General features: G+C 37.1%; 2 protein-coding genes across 2 annotated transcripts in view; one reads left to right on the top strand and one right to left on the bottom strand.

Annotated features, from left to right (window-relative positions):
- Nucleotides 1-3,834: 3,834 nt before the first annotated feature.
- Nucleotides 3,835-8,558, bottom strand: CUNH4orf33 (chromosome unknown C4orf33 homolog). Its single transcript, XM_057404617.1, has 5 exons — nucleotides 8,363-8,558; nucleotides 6,513-6,573; nucleotides 6,262-6,310; nucleotides 5,952-6,151; nucleotides 3,835-4,332 (listed from the first exon to the last, which is right to left on the bottom strand). The coding sequence occupies exons 1-5, from the start codon at nucleotides 8,547-8,549 to the stop codon at nucleotides 4,233-4,235; spliced, it is 597 nt and encodes a 198-aa protein (XP_057260600.1). The 5' UTR covers nucleotides 8,550-8,558; the 3' UTR covers nucleotides 3,835-4,232.
- Nucleotides 8,559-12,978: 4,420 nt separating this feature from the next.
- The window catches only part of SCLT1 (sodium channel and clathrin linker 1), a 33,174-nt gene continuing 25,986 nt past the window's right edge, over nucleotides 12,979-20,166 (top strand). Inside the window, exons 1-8 of the mRNA XM_057404616.1 lie at nucleotides 12,979-13,109; nucleotides 13,286-13,344; nucleotides 14,064-14,116; nucleotides 14,996-15,065; nucleotides 16,131-16,186; nucleotides 16,553-16,685; nucleotides 17,098-17,220; nucleotides 17,928-17,993. Coding sequence (XP_057260599.1) covers nucleotides 13,300-13,344; nucleotides 14,064-14,116; nucleotides 14,996-15,065; nucleotides 16,131-16,186; nucleotides 16,553-16,685; nucleotides 17,098-17,220; nucleotides 17,928-17,993 — 546 coding nt within the window. The 5' untranslated portion in view covers nucleotides 12,979-13,109; nucleotides 13,286-13,299. The remainder of the gene's footprint in view (nucleotides 13,110-13,285; nucleotides 13,345-14,063; nucleotides 14,117-14,995; nucleotides 15,066-16,130; nucleotides 16,187-16,552; nucleotides 16,686-17,097; nucleotides 17,221-17,927; nucleotides 17,994-20,166) is intronic.

The raw sequence follows: 20,166 nt of genomic DNA, 5'->3' as shown, positions 1-20,166 counted from the left end.
TTTTGAGCACTATGTAACAGCAATAAATTCATTATCTCAACAGCAATTTTAAGTAACAGCAGTATTTTCAAGCTTGTATTCTGCTTCTCCTTAGTCATAACAGAACAGAAATAGAAAATGTATTAAACCAAACGTGTATTTTCAGAGGAAATGACAAGTTGACATTATGTTCTTGTTTTAAACTAACGCTGGCATTAAACCTGGGGAAACTCCATCCATTATCCTTTATGTGGAATCTTCTCCTGAAAAAGGACAAGAACAGGGGAATTATTTCCTCAAGTTTCAAAAAAATTAAAAATTAAAAAAAAAAAATTTGCATCCGTACACTGTCTCATCAGCTTCTTACCTCAAAACAATACTAGGACACAGGTCTATGAAATCTAAGCTGTGACAGTAACTCGTATGCCTCCAGCTGTTGACATACACAGATTTTGCAAGAAACCAATATCTTTTGAGGCTGTATGCTCCCCCAGTTCAGCTGAAATTGGCTAATGGACATAAAAATTGTGGCAGTGGCAGAAAGGTGATGACAAAATTGCCAGAAAGGCAGGAAGGTAGTGATAAGCCAACAGCCTCACTTCCTTAGGAATTCTGGTTAAATACAGTAAAATAATTAAAAATTGACACAACATTGATTTTTCACATCAGAAAATGTCACACTTAACGTTATCTACAGCCTGGATAAAAAACACTGTGCACTCCCAGTAAGTATTCTCCCATTTCCTAAATAACAAAATTCTTCCTGCAACTTAGACTTAATACATCACATGATACAACTGGTATAAAACCAAATACTATCCACTTGAATTTTTTATTTTTTTTTTAAGACAGCAATGGATAAGAAGTGCCTACAGAGTTTCAGTGTTTAAATCCATTACAAAATGAAATGGATTTGTGGATAGAGTACCTGCTTTCTATCATGCAGCCCTGCATTTCATCAAATGTGTATCCCATATAAAGGGTATCTAGTGGGACAATTTAGCAAGTTTATCTGTATTATTCTTGATACATGTTTGACATACAAAACCAGCACAATACTGAATGCCTACATATGTACGCATGTATATACACACATACATTAGCTAGACTGGATTGAATGACCTTCCTTCTATACTGAGATTAATAATTAATGAACACATACTTAGACGGAACTCATGCAGAACAGTCTGTTCTGTCTTTTCCTCTTGTCAAAAAGAAGAAATTCAGGAAAGGCAGACTACAACTGGACTCCACAATGTAAAACAAGGCCCAGTTTAAAGCAGATCAGGGCAAGAAAACCACCAACTAGCTAGTCATCTCAATGAACACTGATAGCCATCCATGCAAAGTCCTGGGAGCTTTAAGTGATGCTGGCAAGCATTGTGTTATTCATTGATGAGCCATGAATTCACTACTACGTGCTGGAAAACCACGCTTCCATCTAACATGTGCCTCATGTAGAGACTGTCTCCTAAAGTAACTTTCTATCAAGGGATTCATTTAACTTAAAACTTTAGAAACAAGTCAGTGTACAAATTCCAGCTCTGCACTCCATGAACACATATGGAAACCTGATGAAAGCCAGCACTTAACAGTTCAGACTGTTAAGGCTTAAAATTATACAAGTGACTCCAACAAGTGGAGTACCATGTGCCTTAAATAAAGTTTGTATGATAATTCCCATTTTCAGAAGCATCCAACATTAAATTTTGTACTGCAGAGACAATTATTTTGCTTTAAAATACTTATTTAGGGAAAGTAATCTACTTCCCTCAAAGTTTATAATTTGCAGCCAAAGTCAAATCTGAAGTAGTCAGCTTGAAGTGGGAATGAATACGAGATCAAGGCTCTGAATAAATAATTTGATTTATTGTTTTTTACGTACAAAATATTATTCATCATGTGAAAAACACCTTTGCGAAAAAAAAGGAGTAATCTCATTTTGACCCTCTGCATACACTTTTTTTTAACAAACTATTGAAAACAAAGACTAAAAGTTTGACAAGTTTTTTTGTGGGTCTGTTTTTTTTTGTTTTAACCAAAATTTCAAAAGCAGCTTTGAGATGTTGGTGTCTAGAAGGTGGTTTTAATTAATATTTTTGGATAATTCAGTATTTCAGACTGATGGCAGCCTTTAGAAGATTGTATGTGGATGGAAGGTAGAAAAGAAACCAAATAATTGAATGTACAATACTTATACTTTTCAATAGATGGCACTTTATATCAAGAAATCTACAGTGTCTAATTAAGAGAGAGCAAAAACAATTTGATGTACGAGTGCACTGACATGCCAAAGTCTCCATCCAAAAAAGCCCAATACCCTTAAATTTGAAAGTACACCTCTAAAAAACTGAAAGTACAAATAAGGAATCTAAAGCCAAACAAAAACTCTGAAGGAACATTCTCAGATATTAATCACATAGAGATGTTTTTCACAAAGGCAAGCATATTACCTGTAAATTTTGTCTGAGAAGATGGGAGAGTTAAATTTAGAGATGACACAAAAACATGACTATAGCTATTACTGTATACAAGCTCATAATAGAAGAGAGAATCCTTTTAGTAATATTACTTGGAGAGTGCAGTCTTGTGCAGAATTTCACAGGTGTTTTGATATCTAAAGCTACACAGATTTTTAGAGCCACTTATAAATCAACATAAAAAAAAAAAAGTCACTCTTGTTAGACATACAGAAAGGACCAACAGCAATGGGCAGACATTGCATCATGAGAAATGAGTAAGTCAGTACTGAAACAGGCTACAGAGAGCACCTGAAGCTCCATTTTTTGGAGTTATTCAAGTTACTCAGTAAGGCCCCGAGTGATCTCACCTAGCTTCAACAATAGCCCTGCTTTGAGTGGGATGTCAGACTACAAGAACATCAGTCCCTTCTAGAAAAGCTGTAGGATTTTAAATTGTTCAGAAGAAATTGCAACACAAGAGGATGCGAACCAACACCACATCCTCAGGGTTATAACTCCCTCAGTTATAACTGAGCTGTATCCTCCCAGAGTCACAAAACAAACCTCACAAAACTAGAGAACATGACCTTTTAGCCTCTGATAATGACATTTCAACAAGATGTAGGAAATCCTTTTTCTAGGAGGGGACTGAGGACCATGTCTTGGTCTGAATCCTCATTCTGAAATAAACCAAAGAAGTTAGATTATAAAGTCACCTATTTTTCAGATGCAAGATCTAGTTAGTGGGCAAGCTTCCCAAGTTAATTTATACAGGATCAAGTTAGCAGCCACAGTCAAGGATCACATACTATGCTAGACAAAAAAATGACGTATCACTTGTAAATTGTGAGAACTTACAATTAGATGTTGTCATCTAACAGTATTCACTACTGTTAAAAATATTCATGCCTGCACATAGAAAATGTAAGCATTTAAAATTAGAGTATTTCTAACATCAGTTGGCACGCATACAAAATTCTCCTATGTCTGAGCTAAATCCTTAAGGTGATGTGACAAGGTCTTGGAACAAATGAGCTTTTGTAGGTACATCAAAAGGTTATACTAAACATTATTTGTCCCAGACACTTTTCCTGGAATACATGAAATCTTTTGTAGATCTACTGTCCATACATAAATATCATTAGAAATTCCACATTGAATTTGAAGGAGAGAAGTCTGATAGTAAACTAACACAGATTAAGTTTCTCTTCAATACCATGCAAGGAAAAACTTGCATAGTAAGGTGTAAGAGAGAGTAGTGCAATAACTCCACAGCACTTTGCAATGCAAGTACTGGGCCACAAATGCCATGATAGCAACATTCTTTTCTGTTTCCAGAAGACGTATTCTTTCTCCTGATTGCAATCAAAAAAAAAAAAAAAAAATCAGGCACATAAGACTCATTCAACAGAATGACAAACAAGAAAATACAGCAGAAATGGACTAACTAGAAGAAACTGAAGGATTCCAAGCCAGATATTGGCCTTCTCAGGCTAGATCTCTCACAAAACCACAGCTGTAATTTCAGCACTTCTTTTTAGCACTTCTCCCCTTCATTGGTAGGAGCAGATTCACCACATACGAAAAACTCCATACCTAGATGAACTGAAGCACAGCTGTTGCATAGTATGTACATTCAGATACTTTGCAGTTGATTTTAAGACTGATCAATGATTTTGATGTCAAGAAATGCCTTAGGAATCTGATATTTACAGACTCTGCTCAGAATGAAGTTGCTTCCATACAGCTTCATACAACCTTAATGCTATAAAAATTTATGCCTTGATCCATTTAATTATTGAGAGATTTCAAAATATCTGATTCAGGCTGCTTCCAATCTTCTCCCATTAGTCCTTTCAAGTTCAAATCTTCAAAAAATTCTAGACGATGACTGCAAAGAAAAGCAAAATAAAAAAAAGTTGTGATTCTTGTAGTATGTGTCTTAAGATACAATATCCTCAATAGGTTTAACTCATCCCTATTTTCAGGTTTTCCTGGACAGAAACATAACCAGCATTCCACATGTTGATTTTCCAAAACTTAAGTTTATAAATAAAACACACTACCATGTTTCTGAAAATCTTATACTGGAAAAACACAGGGCAAAATTCTCAGCTACAAACAAGCATTACACAGCATAAAGTGAAGCTAAAGCGCTCACCTTTTAAACTCCCTCAGCTCATGTTGCCTGGAACTGCAGTCAGAGCAAGCGCACAGTGATATCCTGCTTTACGACTTACCTGCACTCCAATAGAATAAAAATCTGCAACTCCTAACCATTTGAAAAGTTGTATCACAGGGATATTTTTCCCTTACAGAAAAAGAGGAAGACTGGATAACGAAGCTAGAGAACATTTTTTCCCTCTAAAAGTTTTATTTTCTTTTAAGCATTATGAATCAGTTCTTGCTAAGAATTTCTCCTTTAAGCTACCACACAGAAACAACAGAATGAAGACCTGAAGCCAACTGCTAATTAATAATCAACTGACAAACAGTAGACGGAACATCTGACACTTAACTCATCATTTTAAAAGGTAAATGGAATTCTCTTATTCGGAAGAGATTTCTAAAAGTAAAGACAAACTAAGAGCAATGAAAGTAGCAAGGAGCAACCTCTTCACATAATTGCATCTTCTATCAATGTCTGAAAAGTCAAGGGTTTCTTTGAAAGGGGTGCTATAGAAAGAACAGGAAAATATTACAGCCAGCTTACCACAGAAAAATAAATAGTATTTATTTCTTACAAACACTAAGAAAGGGAAGTTATTAGCAACAGCTTAAAATTTTTAAAATAAAAAGTTGCAGAAGCAAAGTTTATCTTAAATAAAGACAAAAAGGGCAACTTACCTAAAATTTACCTTACCTGGCTGCCAATGTATTTTGAGTAACAAGTTTGCATTAAGAACTACGATGTACCCACTAAAGCTAGTTCATTTACACAAAATGCCCAGAAGTACCAGTTTTTATCAAATCATATCAGCCTTACAGTCAAAGAAAATAAGTAAGCCTAAAGCAAAATTTAAAAATCAAGATATCCTAGTTTTCCTATTGATACTGGATACCCTTTTATTATATTTTTCAGTTTAGTCTGCCTTTTCAAATTTTTCCCAATATGGAGCCATCTGTAGAGGTAAGGTTGCTTAGAACAGTAGGGGAGAAGCAAAAGTGGTCTCCTGGAAGTGTACCTGGTAAAATGAACATTAAATCAGAGAGGTGTGGAGGAAAGGAAAAAGCAGAACAAGCTCTCTGTGATTTAACTGAGAAAGGTGATAAAACAGATGCCCACAGTGTTGAACGCATCATTTTCTATGCATCTAAGGGATGATAATACAGAAATGAAGCACTAATTACAGCTATCTGCCACAGTGCTTTATAGAAAGCACAGTGCCAATGGATCCATGGCTAAGCAGTGTAATTAAAATAATAGCAGCACTCAAAGAAAGCCAGATTAGCTTTAAGTATTCCAGAAATAGTGTAAATATATTACAGAAAAGCTAATTTTATGCTTACTAATCTGGTTTCTGTCCTTCCTGTAGTTCACGTTGAGGTACCGGATAAAGCGCTTCATATTTTCTTTCTTCTCCTGAGCCATGAATTGCAAATGCATTGAAATTATTAATGCATGGTGGAAAACAATTCCAAGGAAGATGAACTTTACCCTGCCATTTGGTTTTCATTCTGGTCACCTCAAACTCTAAAGAAAGTTCTTCCTGTTAAAGACAGGAAAAATAAAGAGAGGTAATTCCATCTTCTAATCGGGCAACAGGTACCTAAATGTAACTAGGTTTTCTGTACATTATGAATGTACTTGACCACTTACTTTCCATACTGCTCTTCTGCCAGAAAGCAGCAACAAGTGCTGCCCATGGCTGTCAAAAAAATCAGAGCACCACTTTCTTCAAATTATGCCAGTTGCACAATTATTAGTGCACTGCTCTGCAACAAATACGTACACTCCCCATGTTGGAACAATTTGCTCATATAATAAATAATTTCCTCATACACATACCTTACAAGCACTAGAACTCAAAATGCAAATAACATATGCAACTTTCAGAGTGCTGTACTCACAGACAAACTTCAACTTCTAAGTATTGTTCAGTTCTGTCATTCAGGAAAAATGCTTCTACAACTAAAAAAAAAAAAAAAAACCACCAAAACACACTGCAGTATTTTATATTAACTATTTTGTAATACCCTGAGACTTTCATTATCCCCCTAAAACAATTCTAGTTTCATGATTTCTGGCCTATGCCATGCCAGACCTTGACTAGCTGTGTACACGCTACTGACAGCTTCCTAACTATTTGAAATGCTGAGCTGTAACTGTAACTTCAAGAGCTTTTATTTCTAATGCTTATCATCATAAAGTGCTTTAAAAAGCACTGTAGTAATCTACTTACTTTACCACTTTCAACTTTCAAAACACTCATCTCAATGTTGCAGAAATATATGGCCTACTAACTCATGTTAGCTCTCCATAAAATAAGAAAAGCATGACCACACAGCTATTTCATCCAGTATGCTTGCTGTGAACAAAGCTGACCAAGATAAACTGATCCTAATCAATCATATGGCATGCACTCCAGGAAGGGTACTTAAGTGTGGAAGTCTTGTGTTTGCTGGTAGCCTGAGGATAAAAATAAAAATAAAAAATAAAAGAGAAAGTTATACTCACAGCAGACCACACACCTCATAAATAAGACTGCTAAACCTCAGAAATAGTTAAGAAAGCACTGAGACAAGTGATTACTGTTCCAGGTGTACCTGAAAGCCATGTTGAACCACCTTTCAGGAACACAAAGTGGAATTATAATGGTGTTTCTCAACAGCAATGACATTATTAGAAAGCTTCAGTTAGAATTATGATTATTTTGTTTTTACATAAGCCTACTTAGTATAATCATATCAGAGAGGTGCTAACACTCTTTTAGTAGGGCTTTAATCAGAACAGTTCAATAATTAGGAAGTAGAGAACAGCTAGAAACAAATTTTTGCATTATTCAAAGCAGGTGAAAGTGACAGTATTGACAGGAAGCAACAAGGAAAACAGCATTACTATAAGAATATTCCCCATTCCATTTGGGAACAGTCTTGAATCATATTTTATAAGCTGCTATCTATTTATTTCACACTCTCCCAGTCCTCAAATAAGACTGTGGAAAACCAATTAAAATAGACATAGATTCTCTACTTCTTAAAGCAAAAGCAGAACCCATCTTTAGGATTTCACTTCTACTTATCAATTGCAAAGGCATTTATATATACATATACTACACAAAATTATTTTGATATTCAAATGTTAAGCCCCTGTTATTCCACAAATTATATCAGTAACTCAGAAACTAACTTTGATTGCCTACACTAGGCACTTGACTAAACACTCTTCCTTGACTAGGGAGAGTCAGCCTCATCATTCTTGAAATCAATCCAGCTCATTGGACTCCATTTCTTCCCAGCCACTGAGTGACATAACATATTTGCTTCTTTTCCCAGTAATTTCTATTGTTGCAGTACTATAAAACAACCACTCACCATATGGTCAGCAGTGCTAGTGATGAAAATCATTTCATTGACTAAAAAAAGAGCACTGCTATTTATACAGTTTGGGGTAGTTTTCAGCTGAATATAGCATGAGGCTTGTAGTTACTTAAAGAGCTGCTTAAGGAGAAGGCAGTGATTGCAACTAAACTCTTTCCTGGACTGCTCTGGATACAACAGCATAGTAAGTTTTTACTTTACATTTCAGTACAAGCAGTACTGTGACCAAGGAAACTGAACTAGATGTCATACACTCACAACCATTAGATCAGTTAAAAAAAAAAAAAAAGAAAAACCATCACAGACTCTTAAATAAAGACCTACAGAGGAATATTACTGTCTACCCAAATTAGATACAACTGCAGAACAGTTACGCTTACCCTCATAGTCCCACAGTCTACTGAAAGGTTTCCCCGGCTCTCCAAGTGGCGCTGGAGGGTCATTAAAGAAGGGAGCGCTAACTTCCACTAGCAGTCCCACATTGTTTGACTTCAGCCAAATTGTTGCTGGCTCATGGCTCACAGGTAAACCATCCCATGTGTGTTTAATTGTAAATTCCATCTTCATACACTACATAAATGAGAAAGGAAGGTTCTGTCAATGATCATTTTCAATTCCATTTCAGCACCAACTGCACTGTTTGGTTGGCCAGGAAAAAAAGCACACTTTTGTACAAAGTCAATCACCAAATCACGTTTTTAGATATTAAAAGAACTGAAACAGTTTCACTTTTCAAAGCAACTTAAATAAGCAGTTACATGAATGCTTTTCATAGGTTCTTACACTTGCATGGTAACAAATCATCCCGACTCTTACCGAAGGTGATTAAGGTATTTCAAGTATGTACCTAAATAAACACCTTCCAAAGCCATAAAAAATATCACGAAAACACAGACTCCACTACAGGACCTTAGATGATTTGGTGTCATGAGAAAAACAGACTGAGAAAGGCCTTTCATGAATGAGATACAACGCAATGAAACAGCTAAAGCTTTCCTTCACAGTCATTGCAAACCAGCCAGACTAAAGGATTTCAAGCAAAGCTGCAAGCTCATATTAAACACATTGAATGTTTGCAGAGGAGCGAGAACAGAGAATACTGCACTCCAACAGGTGTTGCCACTTTGAAATGTACAAACCTTAGGAATAGCCTTAGTCTATTTAATAAGCAAAAGAACCAGTAGAGCCCAGTTTCCAAACAATTTTAAAGCCCCTGAAGCCATACTCCTCTTCACTTTAGTATTATGAGTTCATTCCATATTGATGGTTATTTTTTATCCACAAAAGCAATACTTGATTTGTTCCCTTACACATCTAGCCATACAAGAAGTGAACTGGCAGTACACAGCCCAGCAGAGAATTATAAAAGTTCTGTGATCAGAAAGATGCTAGCTCAGTACTTAAGTTGTAACAACAGTGGGAAACACTAAATTGGATCATTTAATCTCTGCCTCACTACCTACTTCCGTGGGACTCACAGAAAAGTAAGTGTAGCTTACCACATTCTGCAAGTATTATCAACGTGTAGCACAAGACAGAATGTAACTACACATAGCACACTTCTCTATATGCCATAGCCTTGCTCTTACAACTGCACATTAACTGTTTCATACACTCTGCTACAGACATACCAGCCAGCTTCTCTTTACTGATAGGTCATCCTGAAAAGCACCAGATCTCCTTTCTAGCTATTTTACTGACCTAAGTCCAAAGACATAAGTAGATACACTCACAATCAAGGAGATAATGATGAGACCAAAGAAGTGTGACAGATTAGAGAAAATTTAAAACAATAGATTTAATCATTGGATACCTTAGGAAGTCTATTAAAAAAGGAAAGTTAAATATTGGAATACCACTTTGACAAGGCTCCATTTAAATAAACTGAAAACTAATTAAATTCTTATATCAGCATTTTAACTTCATAAGCCAGACAAGCATTAGATGTGCTTTATGCAAGAGACCTGGAATAGCCCTAGAAACTATGAAAGACCTTACCATCATTAATGTTTGCTCCAACTCAAGTAGCAGGTGAGTTTCTGGAAGCTCAGCTGCACAAGTTGAGAGAAAGCAGTCATTGTACAAAGCACGGGAAGACACAGCATCCTAACAGCATTCTTAAGCCAGCAGAAAAGGGCTCACAGTCCAGTATTAATACTAACTCAAACAGGCAAAGCTAGATCACCACAGTTTAAAACAAAAAGAGATAATTAGTCAGGTATTCCAATCAAGTACAGTGACAGCTCTTCTGCAATAATCACAATGTATACCACCAAATAAAAGACCAATACGTTAAAAAACCAGTCCCTTTCACAACATAAAACAGCTGCTGAAACATACTCAATGGGCTACTTAGCCTTAAAATGATTTAGAAAATATTAGTCCACAGAAAATGTAGGCAAGAGCTGTGTTTTTAAGCTACAAACACGGATCAGCATAAGCATGAACTCTCCACAGATGGTAAGGCCCTTCCTAATGTTTTCTGAATGAACAGAATTCCTGTAAATTGAATACATGTGCCTTGTGCACTTGCCATGAAAAGGAACAAAACAGAATTTCATAAGGAGGATTACTTACTGAAAAGAATAAAGTTTAAGACAAGATGGGTGCATGTAAACAAATTAACGAAGTGTTATGAACCCATTTTATACTACATTATTAAATTAACATGCACTTAGAAGTGAACATTCCCTTCTATCATTCAGTTTCAATTTGTGCTAATATATTTAACTATTTGCTTTCACTGGTCAAGGCAAACGCCTGAAACACCTATTTGAAAGAACTACCAGATTTTAGTAGCTTTCTAATAAAAGCAGGCTGGAAAGATCTTAAAATACAGAGTGTCCTGGGTTCTGCAGTAGCGGTCATTTTTCTCCTTAGTAGCTGGTGAAGTACTGTGGTTTTGACTTTGAGCCTGGGAACAGCACTGATAACACCAATGTTTTCAGTTACTGCTCAGTAATGTTTACTCTGACCAAGGACTTTCTCAGTCTCATGTTCTGCCAGGGAGGAGGGAAAGCCAGGAGGAAGCAGAGACAGGACGCCTGACCCAAACTAGCCAAAGAGGTATTCCATACCACAGCACTTCATGCCCACTATATAAACTGGGGGCAGTTACCCAGAAGGGTTAGATCACTGCTTGGGTCAGGCTGGGTATCAGTTGGCTGGTGGTGAGCTGTCATATTCTCTTCCCTTGTTATTTCCCTTATCATTATGATTATTGGTGGCAGCAGCAGTGGTTTGTGTTATACCTTAGTAACTGGAGTTGTTACATTGTCCCACAATGTAACAACCTGTGGGAGTTACATTCTTTCAATTCTCCTCCCCATCCCTCCAAGAGCCGGGGGGAGCGTGCAAGCGGCTACGTGGTTTTGAGTTACTGGCTGGGCTTAAACCACGAGAATTACATGACTAGCTATAGCAATTCCTTCCTGAAATAAGCAATGTGAAGCTTGCCTTTAGGCATAACATTCGACAGGTTGTCTCCGGAAAAGTCACAACATAGCAAGTTTAATAGGAAAAAAAAAAAGAAAGAAAAAGGCAACGAAATAATATAACTTGCTAAGCTATTTTAGACACTACTGTAACTGCAGTGCCTAAAACAAAGACAAGACACGAGATGCATCACACATGCACATCCCTATTTGTACCCATACAATAGACGACTTTTTTTGGTTAAAAAAAAAAAAAAGCAACTAACTCCTGCAGGGACAATTCACAGTATACCTAAATGAACATACTGAAGACTTAGCCTGCTGCTGCAAACCACTATTACTCTTGAAAAGAAGAGCATGGAATTTAAAACAATCAAAAATCAATTATGGGAAACTGCAAAACATTAATTAGCATCTGTTGCTCAATTTACAGGACAGAAAATACAAAATTTTCCACATTAGTAGCCTTTGGTGCAACTTCTAAGTTTATTACATTGCACAGATTTAGCTAAGCTGGTTACTAGCATGCTTTTTAATTATAATAAAACCAGCAACACATAGAAATAGCGGAAAAGCAAAACAAGAGGTAACCCTCCGTTAAACATTACACCTCTACCAGTTGCTAATACGCTGTAAAGACATGCAAACGCTCAACAGTTTTACAGCAAGTACTTTCTCAGTCACTTCGCAGTCATACTGCATTGCCTCAAGATACACATGCCGAGAACACCTAGCTGGTATGCTCAGACCCCCGCAGCAAGGAGAAATCTGCGGCAGCTCGCCGCGGCCACCACTTCGTATCTCTCCCTACCGAACGGATTTACGTCTTCCGTTCCAGACCCCACCCACGCCAGTAAGTAAGAGGACAAGCAAGAAGTCATTACCCTAATGTTTTTCTTAATTGCTCCAAGAGAACAGGAGGAAAGTCGGAAACCGAGCAGAGACAGTAGCTTTTAGCGTATTTAAGACTTCGCTTTCAGGCATAGGCATAAGCTCCCAGAGGGCTTCAAGGTGTCTCCGGTCTCGGAGCACCCTTCTCCGACGTCAACTTCCCCCCGATGCGTTCAGCAAGGCACTTCTTACCCCCCGCAGACAGACACACACCCACCCACCCACCTACCTCCCTCCGACCCACCTCCAGCCACTACGTCCTCAGTCAGTGGCCGCCACAGCGCTCCAGCGCGCATGCGTGGATGCGCGCGCGCGCGCACACACACACAGCCATCCCGCCTCCCGCCGTGGGAGACGGCTGGTCGCCGCTGAGGCCGCAGCTGAGAGCGGGGCTCGGCGTTCCGGCGGTCTGTGAGCGCGGCGTGAGGCGGGGTTAATGGCTGCTGAGGCGCGCCTGGGCAGTTAGGGCCGGTGGGTGCCCAGAGTCCTTTTCTTCTCAGGCGGTGGTGGCGGTACTGGCGCGGTTGCTGCTCCGGGCTGAGGGGAAGGTGTGTGGAGGCTCTCCTAGCTACAGCTGGGGCTTTATTTAGCGAGAGAAGTGGGAACTGATGGTTGAGGGAAGTGCGTCTTCGTTGTCTGGAAGTTATTGATTCCGTCTTCTTTATCCGACGGTGAGCTGAACGTGCGAAATAACTGGTGTTTCTCCGGTATTTTTCGAGCAGGCTTTCTTCGAGCTGATTGAGCGGCGATGAAGTTTCCCACAGGAAACGTGGCTACTGAGCTCAACAGTGGGGGGAGTCAGGTGGGATCTCTGCTAGCGGTCAGCATCTCGGGCTGCCCTCCCGCTCCTGACACTTGTCGTGTCGGGACACATTGTGTGCCTTCAAAGCACTACGCTGTTAAACGTTTTTGGCTGACAGGTTTATGTAGATAATGTCCCATGTTATAGCTCTTATTCTCAAACTTGGTATCTTTCAGATCAAAGGCTAAGTATGCTACATGAAATAGATGAGATTTTGAGATCTACTTCTGACCAGGTATGTGAACTTGGGGAAGGAAGTAGTAAGGTTTTTTTTTTTCATAATGAAGTTTTGCAACAAACATCTTTCTATACATAGACTACAGCCTGCTACAGAGTGGCCTGGCCTTGCATTGGGTCCATCCTACAACCCTAGTGCTGCTTGTTGTTTTTCCAAGCATAAACAATAGAATAAAACTATCATAACAGTGAAATTCTGGTGTATTTAGTGCATTTTCAAAAGTTTGTCATATGCAGGAGAACATATCCTTGAGAGAACATGTGATTTCTCCTTTAGTAGACACTCACAGACTTAATGTTTTTTTCTAAGAGATTGGTCTCTTGTTAAGAGAATTTTTTGTGCTGGGAACAGTCAACCTGTCTGAAGGTCTGAACAGAAGCTAGCATATCAGCCTTTGCTGATGCTGAGGTGCATGGAAATGAAGTTAGTACTTACACAAACCTCTGATTGCTCTTTGAAGAGTGAGATGATTCCCCCTCAGATCCAGTTATGCTTTATATCAGAGCATCTCCAGGAAAAAAATAAAAAGTTGATTTTTTTTTTTTTTTTTCAAATTGGGCCACCTAAGTATTTTTGAGCGTAAACCTGAAAGCAGTCATGTGGGATATTGTGTATTATTACAGTACAGACAAAACAACAGCTTTGGGTTGCATATAAAAATTTAAAACTACATGCAGTCATGTGCAATTACTAACATGTAAAGTATACCATTACAGAAAAATGCCCCCGGTGGTGGTGTCATGTCAGGATCCAGGATGATGGACGAAAGGTAACTGATTGCAAGTGAGAAGTGGGAATACTACGAAGTACTTAAAGAAATCATCATGTGCATTTAAACATTTAGCCAGGTGAACCTGGTCTTATGTGAATATATTCACAGCTCTGAACTTGTCTATATATCTGTAAAAGTGTTCCTGTAGTAGTTGTTTTTAGATACTGTTCTGTTCATTCAGTGAACTAAATACATGACTTTTCTTCTGCAATCTGTAAAATAAAGGATGAGATATGAATGGAGGAATTCTCTAATCTAAATTTTAAGAGGATAAATAGAAGTGCAGCTAGGATTGTACTGGTCTAGGTGACACAGGTAACTGCTGTCTGTTGAGGTCACGTGGCTGTTTTTAAAAGTGCTTATTTGACAGTCTTCAACTAAAAGTTGCCTATTAGTAAATTGTTTAATAATTATTGTCATTCCTGTTACAAAAATAACTTATTGTTTCTTGTTAGCTTTTAAGGTATTATCCCTTTAATGCAGAATTTTCAGGTAATTACTCTCAATTTAAAAAAAGGAAAAAAAGATATTAGTGAAACTACCTTATTTTACGTTGTCTTATAGGCTGCTTTACTGTTGTATGTGAAAGCAGTAGCAGTCTACTTTTCCATCATTTGGGATTCTGTGTATGAAATACTGATGCTCTCTTACTGCTAGTTTACAATGTTACATGTTCTAAGTTCTGTTATAGAAGAAATATGCTGTTGATGATCATACATTAAAAATAGTAATTATATTTGTTCATTTGATTCTGGTGAATGTCAAGCTTAGAAAGAAAAGTGACTGTTCTTTAGATGAAGAATTCTTCAAAACTCATTAATTATCAGAGCAATGTTTCATCATTTACAAAACTTAGCATGTTTTTCAACTTTTTAGCTTGTCAACTCTGATGAAGGAGTATTATGAACAGTTGGAAGAAATGAGAAAACAGCAGCAGCTTTATCGGGTATGGATGTTCCTAACATTTCAGACTGTAAATTTTTAGTATTTTATAGTATTGATGTCTAGGCTATTAGTTTTTATCAGTAAAGGAAAGTCTGCCTTCGCCACACTTCAAAAACTTGCTGGACTACAGTCTGCTTAAAATGGATGAATGGAGAGCTTTCAACTAAAAGGTTGGGAGATTGTCCAAATTGCACAGATTACTGTTTGGAGAAGTTTTGTAAAATAAAACATACGTGCTTTGTATCTCTAGATGTTCTGATGTGGTTGCAGGTATTTCCCCAGGTGACATTCAGGTGAGGCAGCTGTTTCTCTCTTACCTTACAGGTCTGATTTTGGCCGTGTAGTCCAGCTCAGTCCTGCAAATGTAGATGCACCCAGCCTTCTTCATTCTTAATAATTCTTTAGATTCTAATAATTCTTTAAATGTTGATTATCATGGAGACTGTGGTAGAGGGGGACTGTCCACCTTTCAGCCACAGAAAAAATAAACTTTTTAATGCTTCATATGATCACTGAAAAGCAAAGTAATGATATGTTTAATATTTAAAACCTGTGGCAACCAGAAAGCAATTTTTACTTGTGATCTACATGCAGAAGGGATCCTCCGGTTTTGATTTAATGCACTTAATTTGTTAAATTTGTCTATCATAAGGATTATGCAAACACAGTCTTGAAGCTTGGCTGATTTCCAAAGGCAATAGAAGCACTATGGTTTTGTTGCACTAGTTAACAAAACAGTCCATTCAACTCGTGTAACTGAAGTTTGTCCTCAGTTAATTTTTAAACTGTTTTCTCAAATACTTACTGCATGAAAGATGAGAGTTATCCACTGTATCTCTAAAAGAGCTTGAGTTAATAAAGAATCAATCTGTAAGAGCCATAAGAACTCCTAAAGTTAAGTTTAATAGCTCATAATAGCTTTTGAATGCTTTAGATATAACAAGACCTGGAATATACAGGACTTAGCAGCTCTTTAGTTTAAGTAGCATCCTATGACTTTCCTGAAAGAATTAACAAAGTTTGTGTCAACTGAATGAGTGCTTACTCTTCCCTGTTTTTATGTTAGGTACAAGTGAGAGGGATGAGACAAAATCTTGAACAAGTCACTCGAGAAAATGAAAGGTAAATAACTGCACTTCTGCTTTTCTTGATTTCTAAACATTGAAAAGCTTTTTCTCTAGGACCTTGAAGTCTTTTGAACCTACTTAACAGTTGAAGATTTCATACAGGTTCAGTGGCTCAATGTTAGTGCCTTTAAGTGCTTACTATAGATTACAGCACCATGTTCAGGAGATTTAACTATGTATCTAAAAGAACTAGATGGTAAACTATTTCAAACTGCCCATTATGTTTATAGAACATAAAAATAAATTTAAATATGACTTAGAAGTAAACAGTATGTACAGATTGAAGGTATAGTGTACTTCAGTTGTTAAAAAAATCCTTGTTATAGAAATACTTTGCTGAACTAAGTTATTTGAATTTCAGGCTGCATGCAGAGTTGAAAGAGGCTATTGAGAAGCAACTGGACGCCTTTCCTTTTGTGTCTCTAGGAACTGATGTTCTTGCAGATGATTATATAGTGAAAAACCTTCAAGAGCAACTAAAACTGGAAACTCAAGTGTGTGAGATAAAACAGTACAAATGTTTTACTTCTCTTGTTGTGCTTTTGCAGATTAGAGGAAGCTGATTTATTTATTGGTTCAGAATTAAGTTGTTCAGAGTTCCTTGACACTCTTTTGAGGCGTTCTGGTGTTCTGTAGCTAAATAAGTGTTTGTACCCTCAGCTGAAAGACCTGAAGGAACTTCTTTCCTAGATTAATATGAGGTTTTTTAGAATTAATTTGTGTCTGTGTTTTCTCATAGTTGACTTCATCTGGAAGTCAACCAGACCAGGAAATTAATGAAATACTTTGCTCAAATTTTTGTAGTAGAGTAAAAACAGAGGTTAAGACCTCTATTTAGAGAATGATAGATGAGGGTAAATATGTGCTATAATGAAATATTTCATACAAACTGTTTTTCTGTAACAGGCAAAGGAGCAAGCAGTAGAGCTTTGGCAGACTGTAGTACAGGAGCATGATCAACTCCAGCAGAAGTACCAGGAATACCTGACTGAAACAGGGATTCACATGGTTGAAATGCAAAAGCATAAAGTAATTTTAATTTGTTCTTGTTAATTTTGGAATCTTTCTATACTGTAGAGATGATGGGTGTGTGTGTAGTCAAATTGAAGGAGGGAGGTGCCTACCAGTACTGTTAGTTATTTTCCATTTTTCCATAATAGTTACCTAAAGGTGCATGGTTAGATGTGGTCACTGATTCATCAGCTAAATGCACTGTTATGACTGGAAAATTCTTTATTTCAAATATATGGGCAGGAACTTGCAGAGGACATGGAGTCTTACTGTGTATATATGTATATGCGCACAAGATAGTCATGTGCATGTAGATGTGTTTGAATTGCAGGGTTGGAAATAATGATTTTTTTTTGCTGTTTTTAATTGAGGGGTGGGTCTGCTACTGTGCTTAGCAAAAATACATATAATAGCATCATAGTCTATGTGGCACTTTAAAGGCACTGCTTATGTTTTCATATTTTGGGAATAAGTATGTATGAGTATTGGAAGGAGGTAATTTATAACTGAGTGAAACTTGGATACATATTTCAGTAGCACATCTAATTATCCAGGTTACTACGTCAACAGATAAAAGCAATCTAATTAAAATCTACAAAGGCATATTGAATTTCCTGCAGTGTGTATACATTTTGGGGAAATGTTTTTAGTTGACTATGAAACTCTATAATTATACACTCTTTATGATGATAATAATTATAGCAAGCTCTGAATTCTCTTTTTAGGATCAGCTGACTGGTTTTCAGCGGTTGACTCAGCAACTGCGCATAGCCAATGAAAAGAAAGAGTTGGTAAGTAAAACTTCTGAAAAATGACCTAGTAAATTATGGGGGAGGGGTTCTACTAGAGCCTCAAAGTATAAAAGAAAAGCAAAAAGTCCTTCATATATACCTTGTTGAAAAAGAAGTCGTGCCTTTCAGAATTGCACTTTTCTGGGGAGGAGTCAAAAATCAAGTAGTAACAGCTCTTTTTTTCCTTAATTCCAAACAGCTGGTCAGCCTGGTTGAGAGGTTAGCTCTTAATATTATGTTAGCTCTTTCTTCAAGAAGTCAGGTTACACTCATAATCTGAGTATGTGGTGAGTACACTTCAGTTACACACATCCAAAGCCATCTCCAGAAAGGAAAAATTTAATTATCCCCTTTTATACAGGCTATTCTCTGCCACATGTTTACTGATTGTTTGGCACTGCTGGCTTCAGTGTCTGTTGTCAAACTTTTCAAATGTTTTTCTGAGCAATGATCATCTACCAGTGCTTCATCCATATACTTGGATTATGAGACACCTTAGTCTCCAAGATTTAGGCTAGGACTTCTCAGGATTAACAAAAACTTTGAATACTGTAAAAAAATCAAGGTGAAATCCTGACCTACTGTAGGTAGTCTACTGTCTTCCGTCTTTGTCACTGGAACCCTTTTTCCTCAGATGTGACCTCCTGTTAAAATATTCTTGTTAAAATACTGGCCAAACTTCTTTGGTGTGAAATAGTGTAGGTATGAAGGAAAGATTATTACATTCTTTGTCATGGTACCTCTGTTATTGAAACTTCTCTATTGCCATCTATTCCCTTTCCCCACTTTTGTATTCTGTTCAAAGCCAGTGAAGTCTTTAAATGTTCTTTGACCTTTTTTTTAACATATCTGATCATTCTCATAGCTCACCTTTAAATTCTTTCCAATTGTCTCGTCATTCTTGAACTGTGGTGCTGGAAACAGTAAAATATTCCAGTTGAGCCCTTACCAATGTTGTGTAGTATATTGCAGATTACTACGGAACTGCATCTTGCAAGTAGCTGTCCTGTTAATAAAAGCAAAATAACAGTCTGAGAGAAACCTTGTGTATTATGTCATTTCAAAATTCTCTATTCTGTAAAGATAGATTCTTTAGAGTTATTGGGAGGTAGCTGTCTAAAAAAAAAATCTCAGGCAAATACAGTTATGAGCTTTTGAAGCAGTTTTGCTGAGGATTTTGCGGTTACAGGCTTTTAATCTGCTATTACAACATCAGTAGTAGGTAGCTAAAAAAAAATCACTGAATGCTTAAAATCATAAAATTGGAGTTGATATGGAGAGGAGAGAGAGTAAAATACGTGAACTCATGGAAAGAGATGAAACAGATGATGTTAACATAAAGGTAATCCGTTTGTCCTATCCAAAGGATAGGCGTATGGTAATCCATACTCTTATCCAAAAATAACCAATAGGTGTAAAGATGTCATGGGATAAAGAAGCATGACCTTTCTTGAACTAACAAACTGAAAAATAGGAAATAAAGTCAGTAAATTGTCAGATATTTTTTATTTTGGTCGAACAGCTGTATTTCCTAGATGTGCTCAGATTAGAGATGTTCAGCATATTTATAAATTAAATGAGATTCAGTGTTGGGGCAAGTGTTAACTGCTGATGTCAAGCTACTTAGGGTAGTGAAAACTAAATTAAACTGCAGAAATTTGCAGAAAGATCTCATGATCTTGAGTATCTGAGTGAATTTCATCTGACATTGGTATTAAAACCAAAATAATGCATGTGGGCAAGAGGGAGCTTTCATTTTGCCTACTCTGTGATGGTCTTGCAATTAACTGTTACCACTCAGAACAGGTATTTTAGATGTAGGAAGTGTCTGAAAACAACTCTTAGCAACAGTCAAAAAAGCAACAAGGATGTTAGCAATTATTAGGAGATGGGGTAAGGAATATATTGTGTTTAAGTCCAAAACACAATTGCATCTTGAATGCTGCCTGCAGCTGTGGTCATCTCTTAATATCTCAGTGTAAGGTATATGTAAGATCCAGAAAAGGCTAGTAGCGTAACAAAAATAGGAAATGATTCTTAAATGATAAAGCAGTTGAAGGACAATGGCAGCTCTTGCTGGCATAGAAAAAATGAAGGAGTAGCAATTGCTCATTGTTTTTGTTGTCTCTACTTTCCATGTGTTCTACTATTCTGTTCGTTGTCATAAGGTATT

The sequence above is a fragment of the Pezoporus wallicus genome, unplaced genomic scaffold (genome assembly GCF_028554395.1).
Source record: "Pezoporus wallicus isolate ANWC-B61680 ecotype Strahan unplaced genomic scaffold, APGP_CSIRO_Pwel_v1 contig_14366, whole genome shotgun sequence".
NCBI lineage: Eukaryota > Metazoa > Chordata > Aves > Psittaciformes > Psittacidae > Pezoporus > Pezoporus wallicus.
This window is presented reverse-complemented; position numbering and strand designations above follow the sequence as displayed.

Excerpts from the sequence above, each read along its gene's own strand:
- CUNH4orf33 (XM_057404617.1), bottom strand. The coding sequence starts at position 8,549 with ATGAAGATGGAATTTACAATTAAACACACATGGGATGGTTTACCTGTG. Across the intron at positions 6,311-6,512 it reads TTAGAAGTTGAAGTTTGTCT|CCATGGGCAGCACTTGTTGC; the intron begins GTGAGTACAGCA and ends TTTTTTTGACAG. Across the intron at positions 6,152-6,261 it reads GCAGAAGAGCAGTATGGAAA|GAAGAACTTTCTTTAGAGTT; the intron begins GTAAGTGGTCAA and ends TGTCTTTAACAG.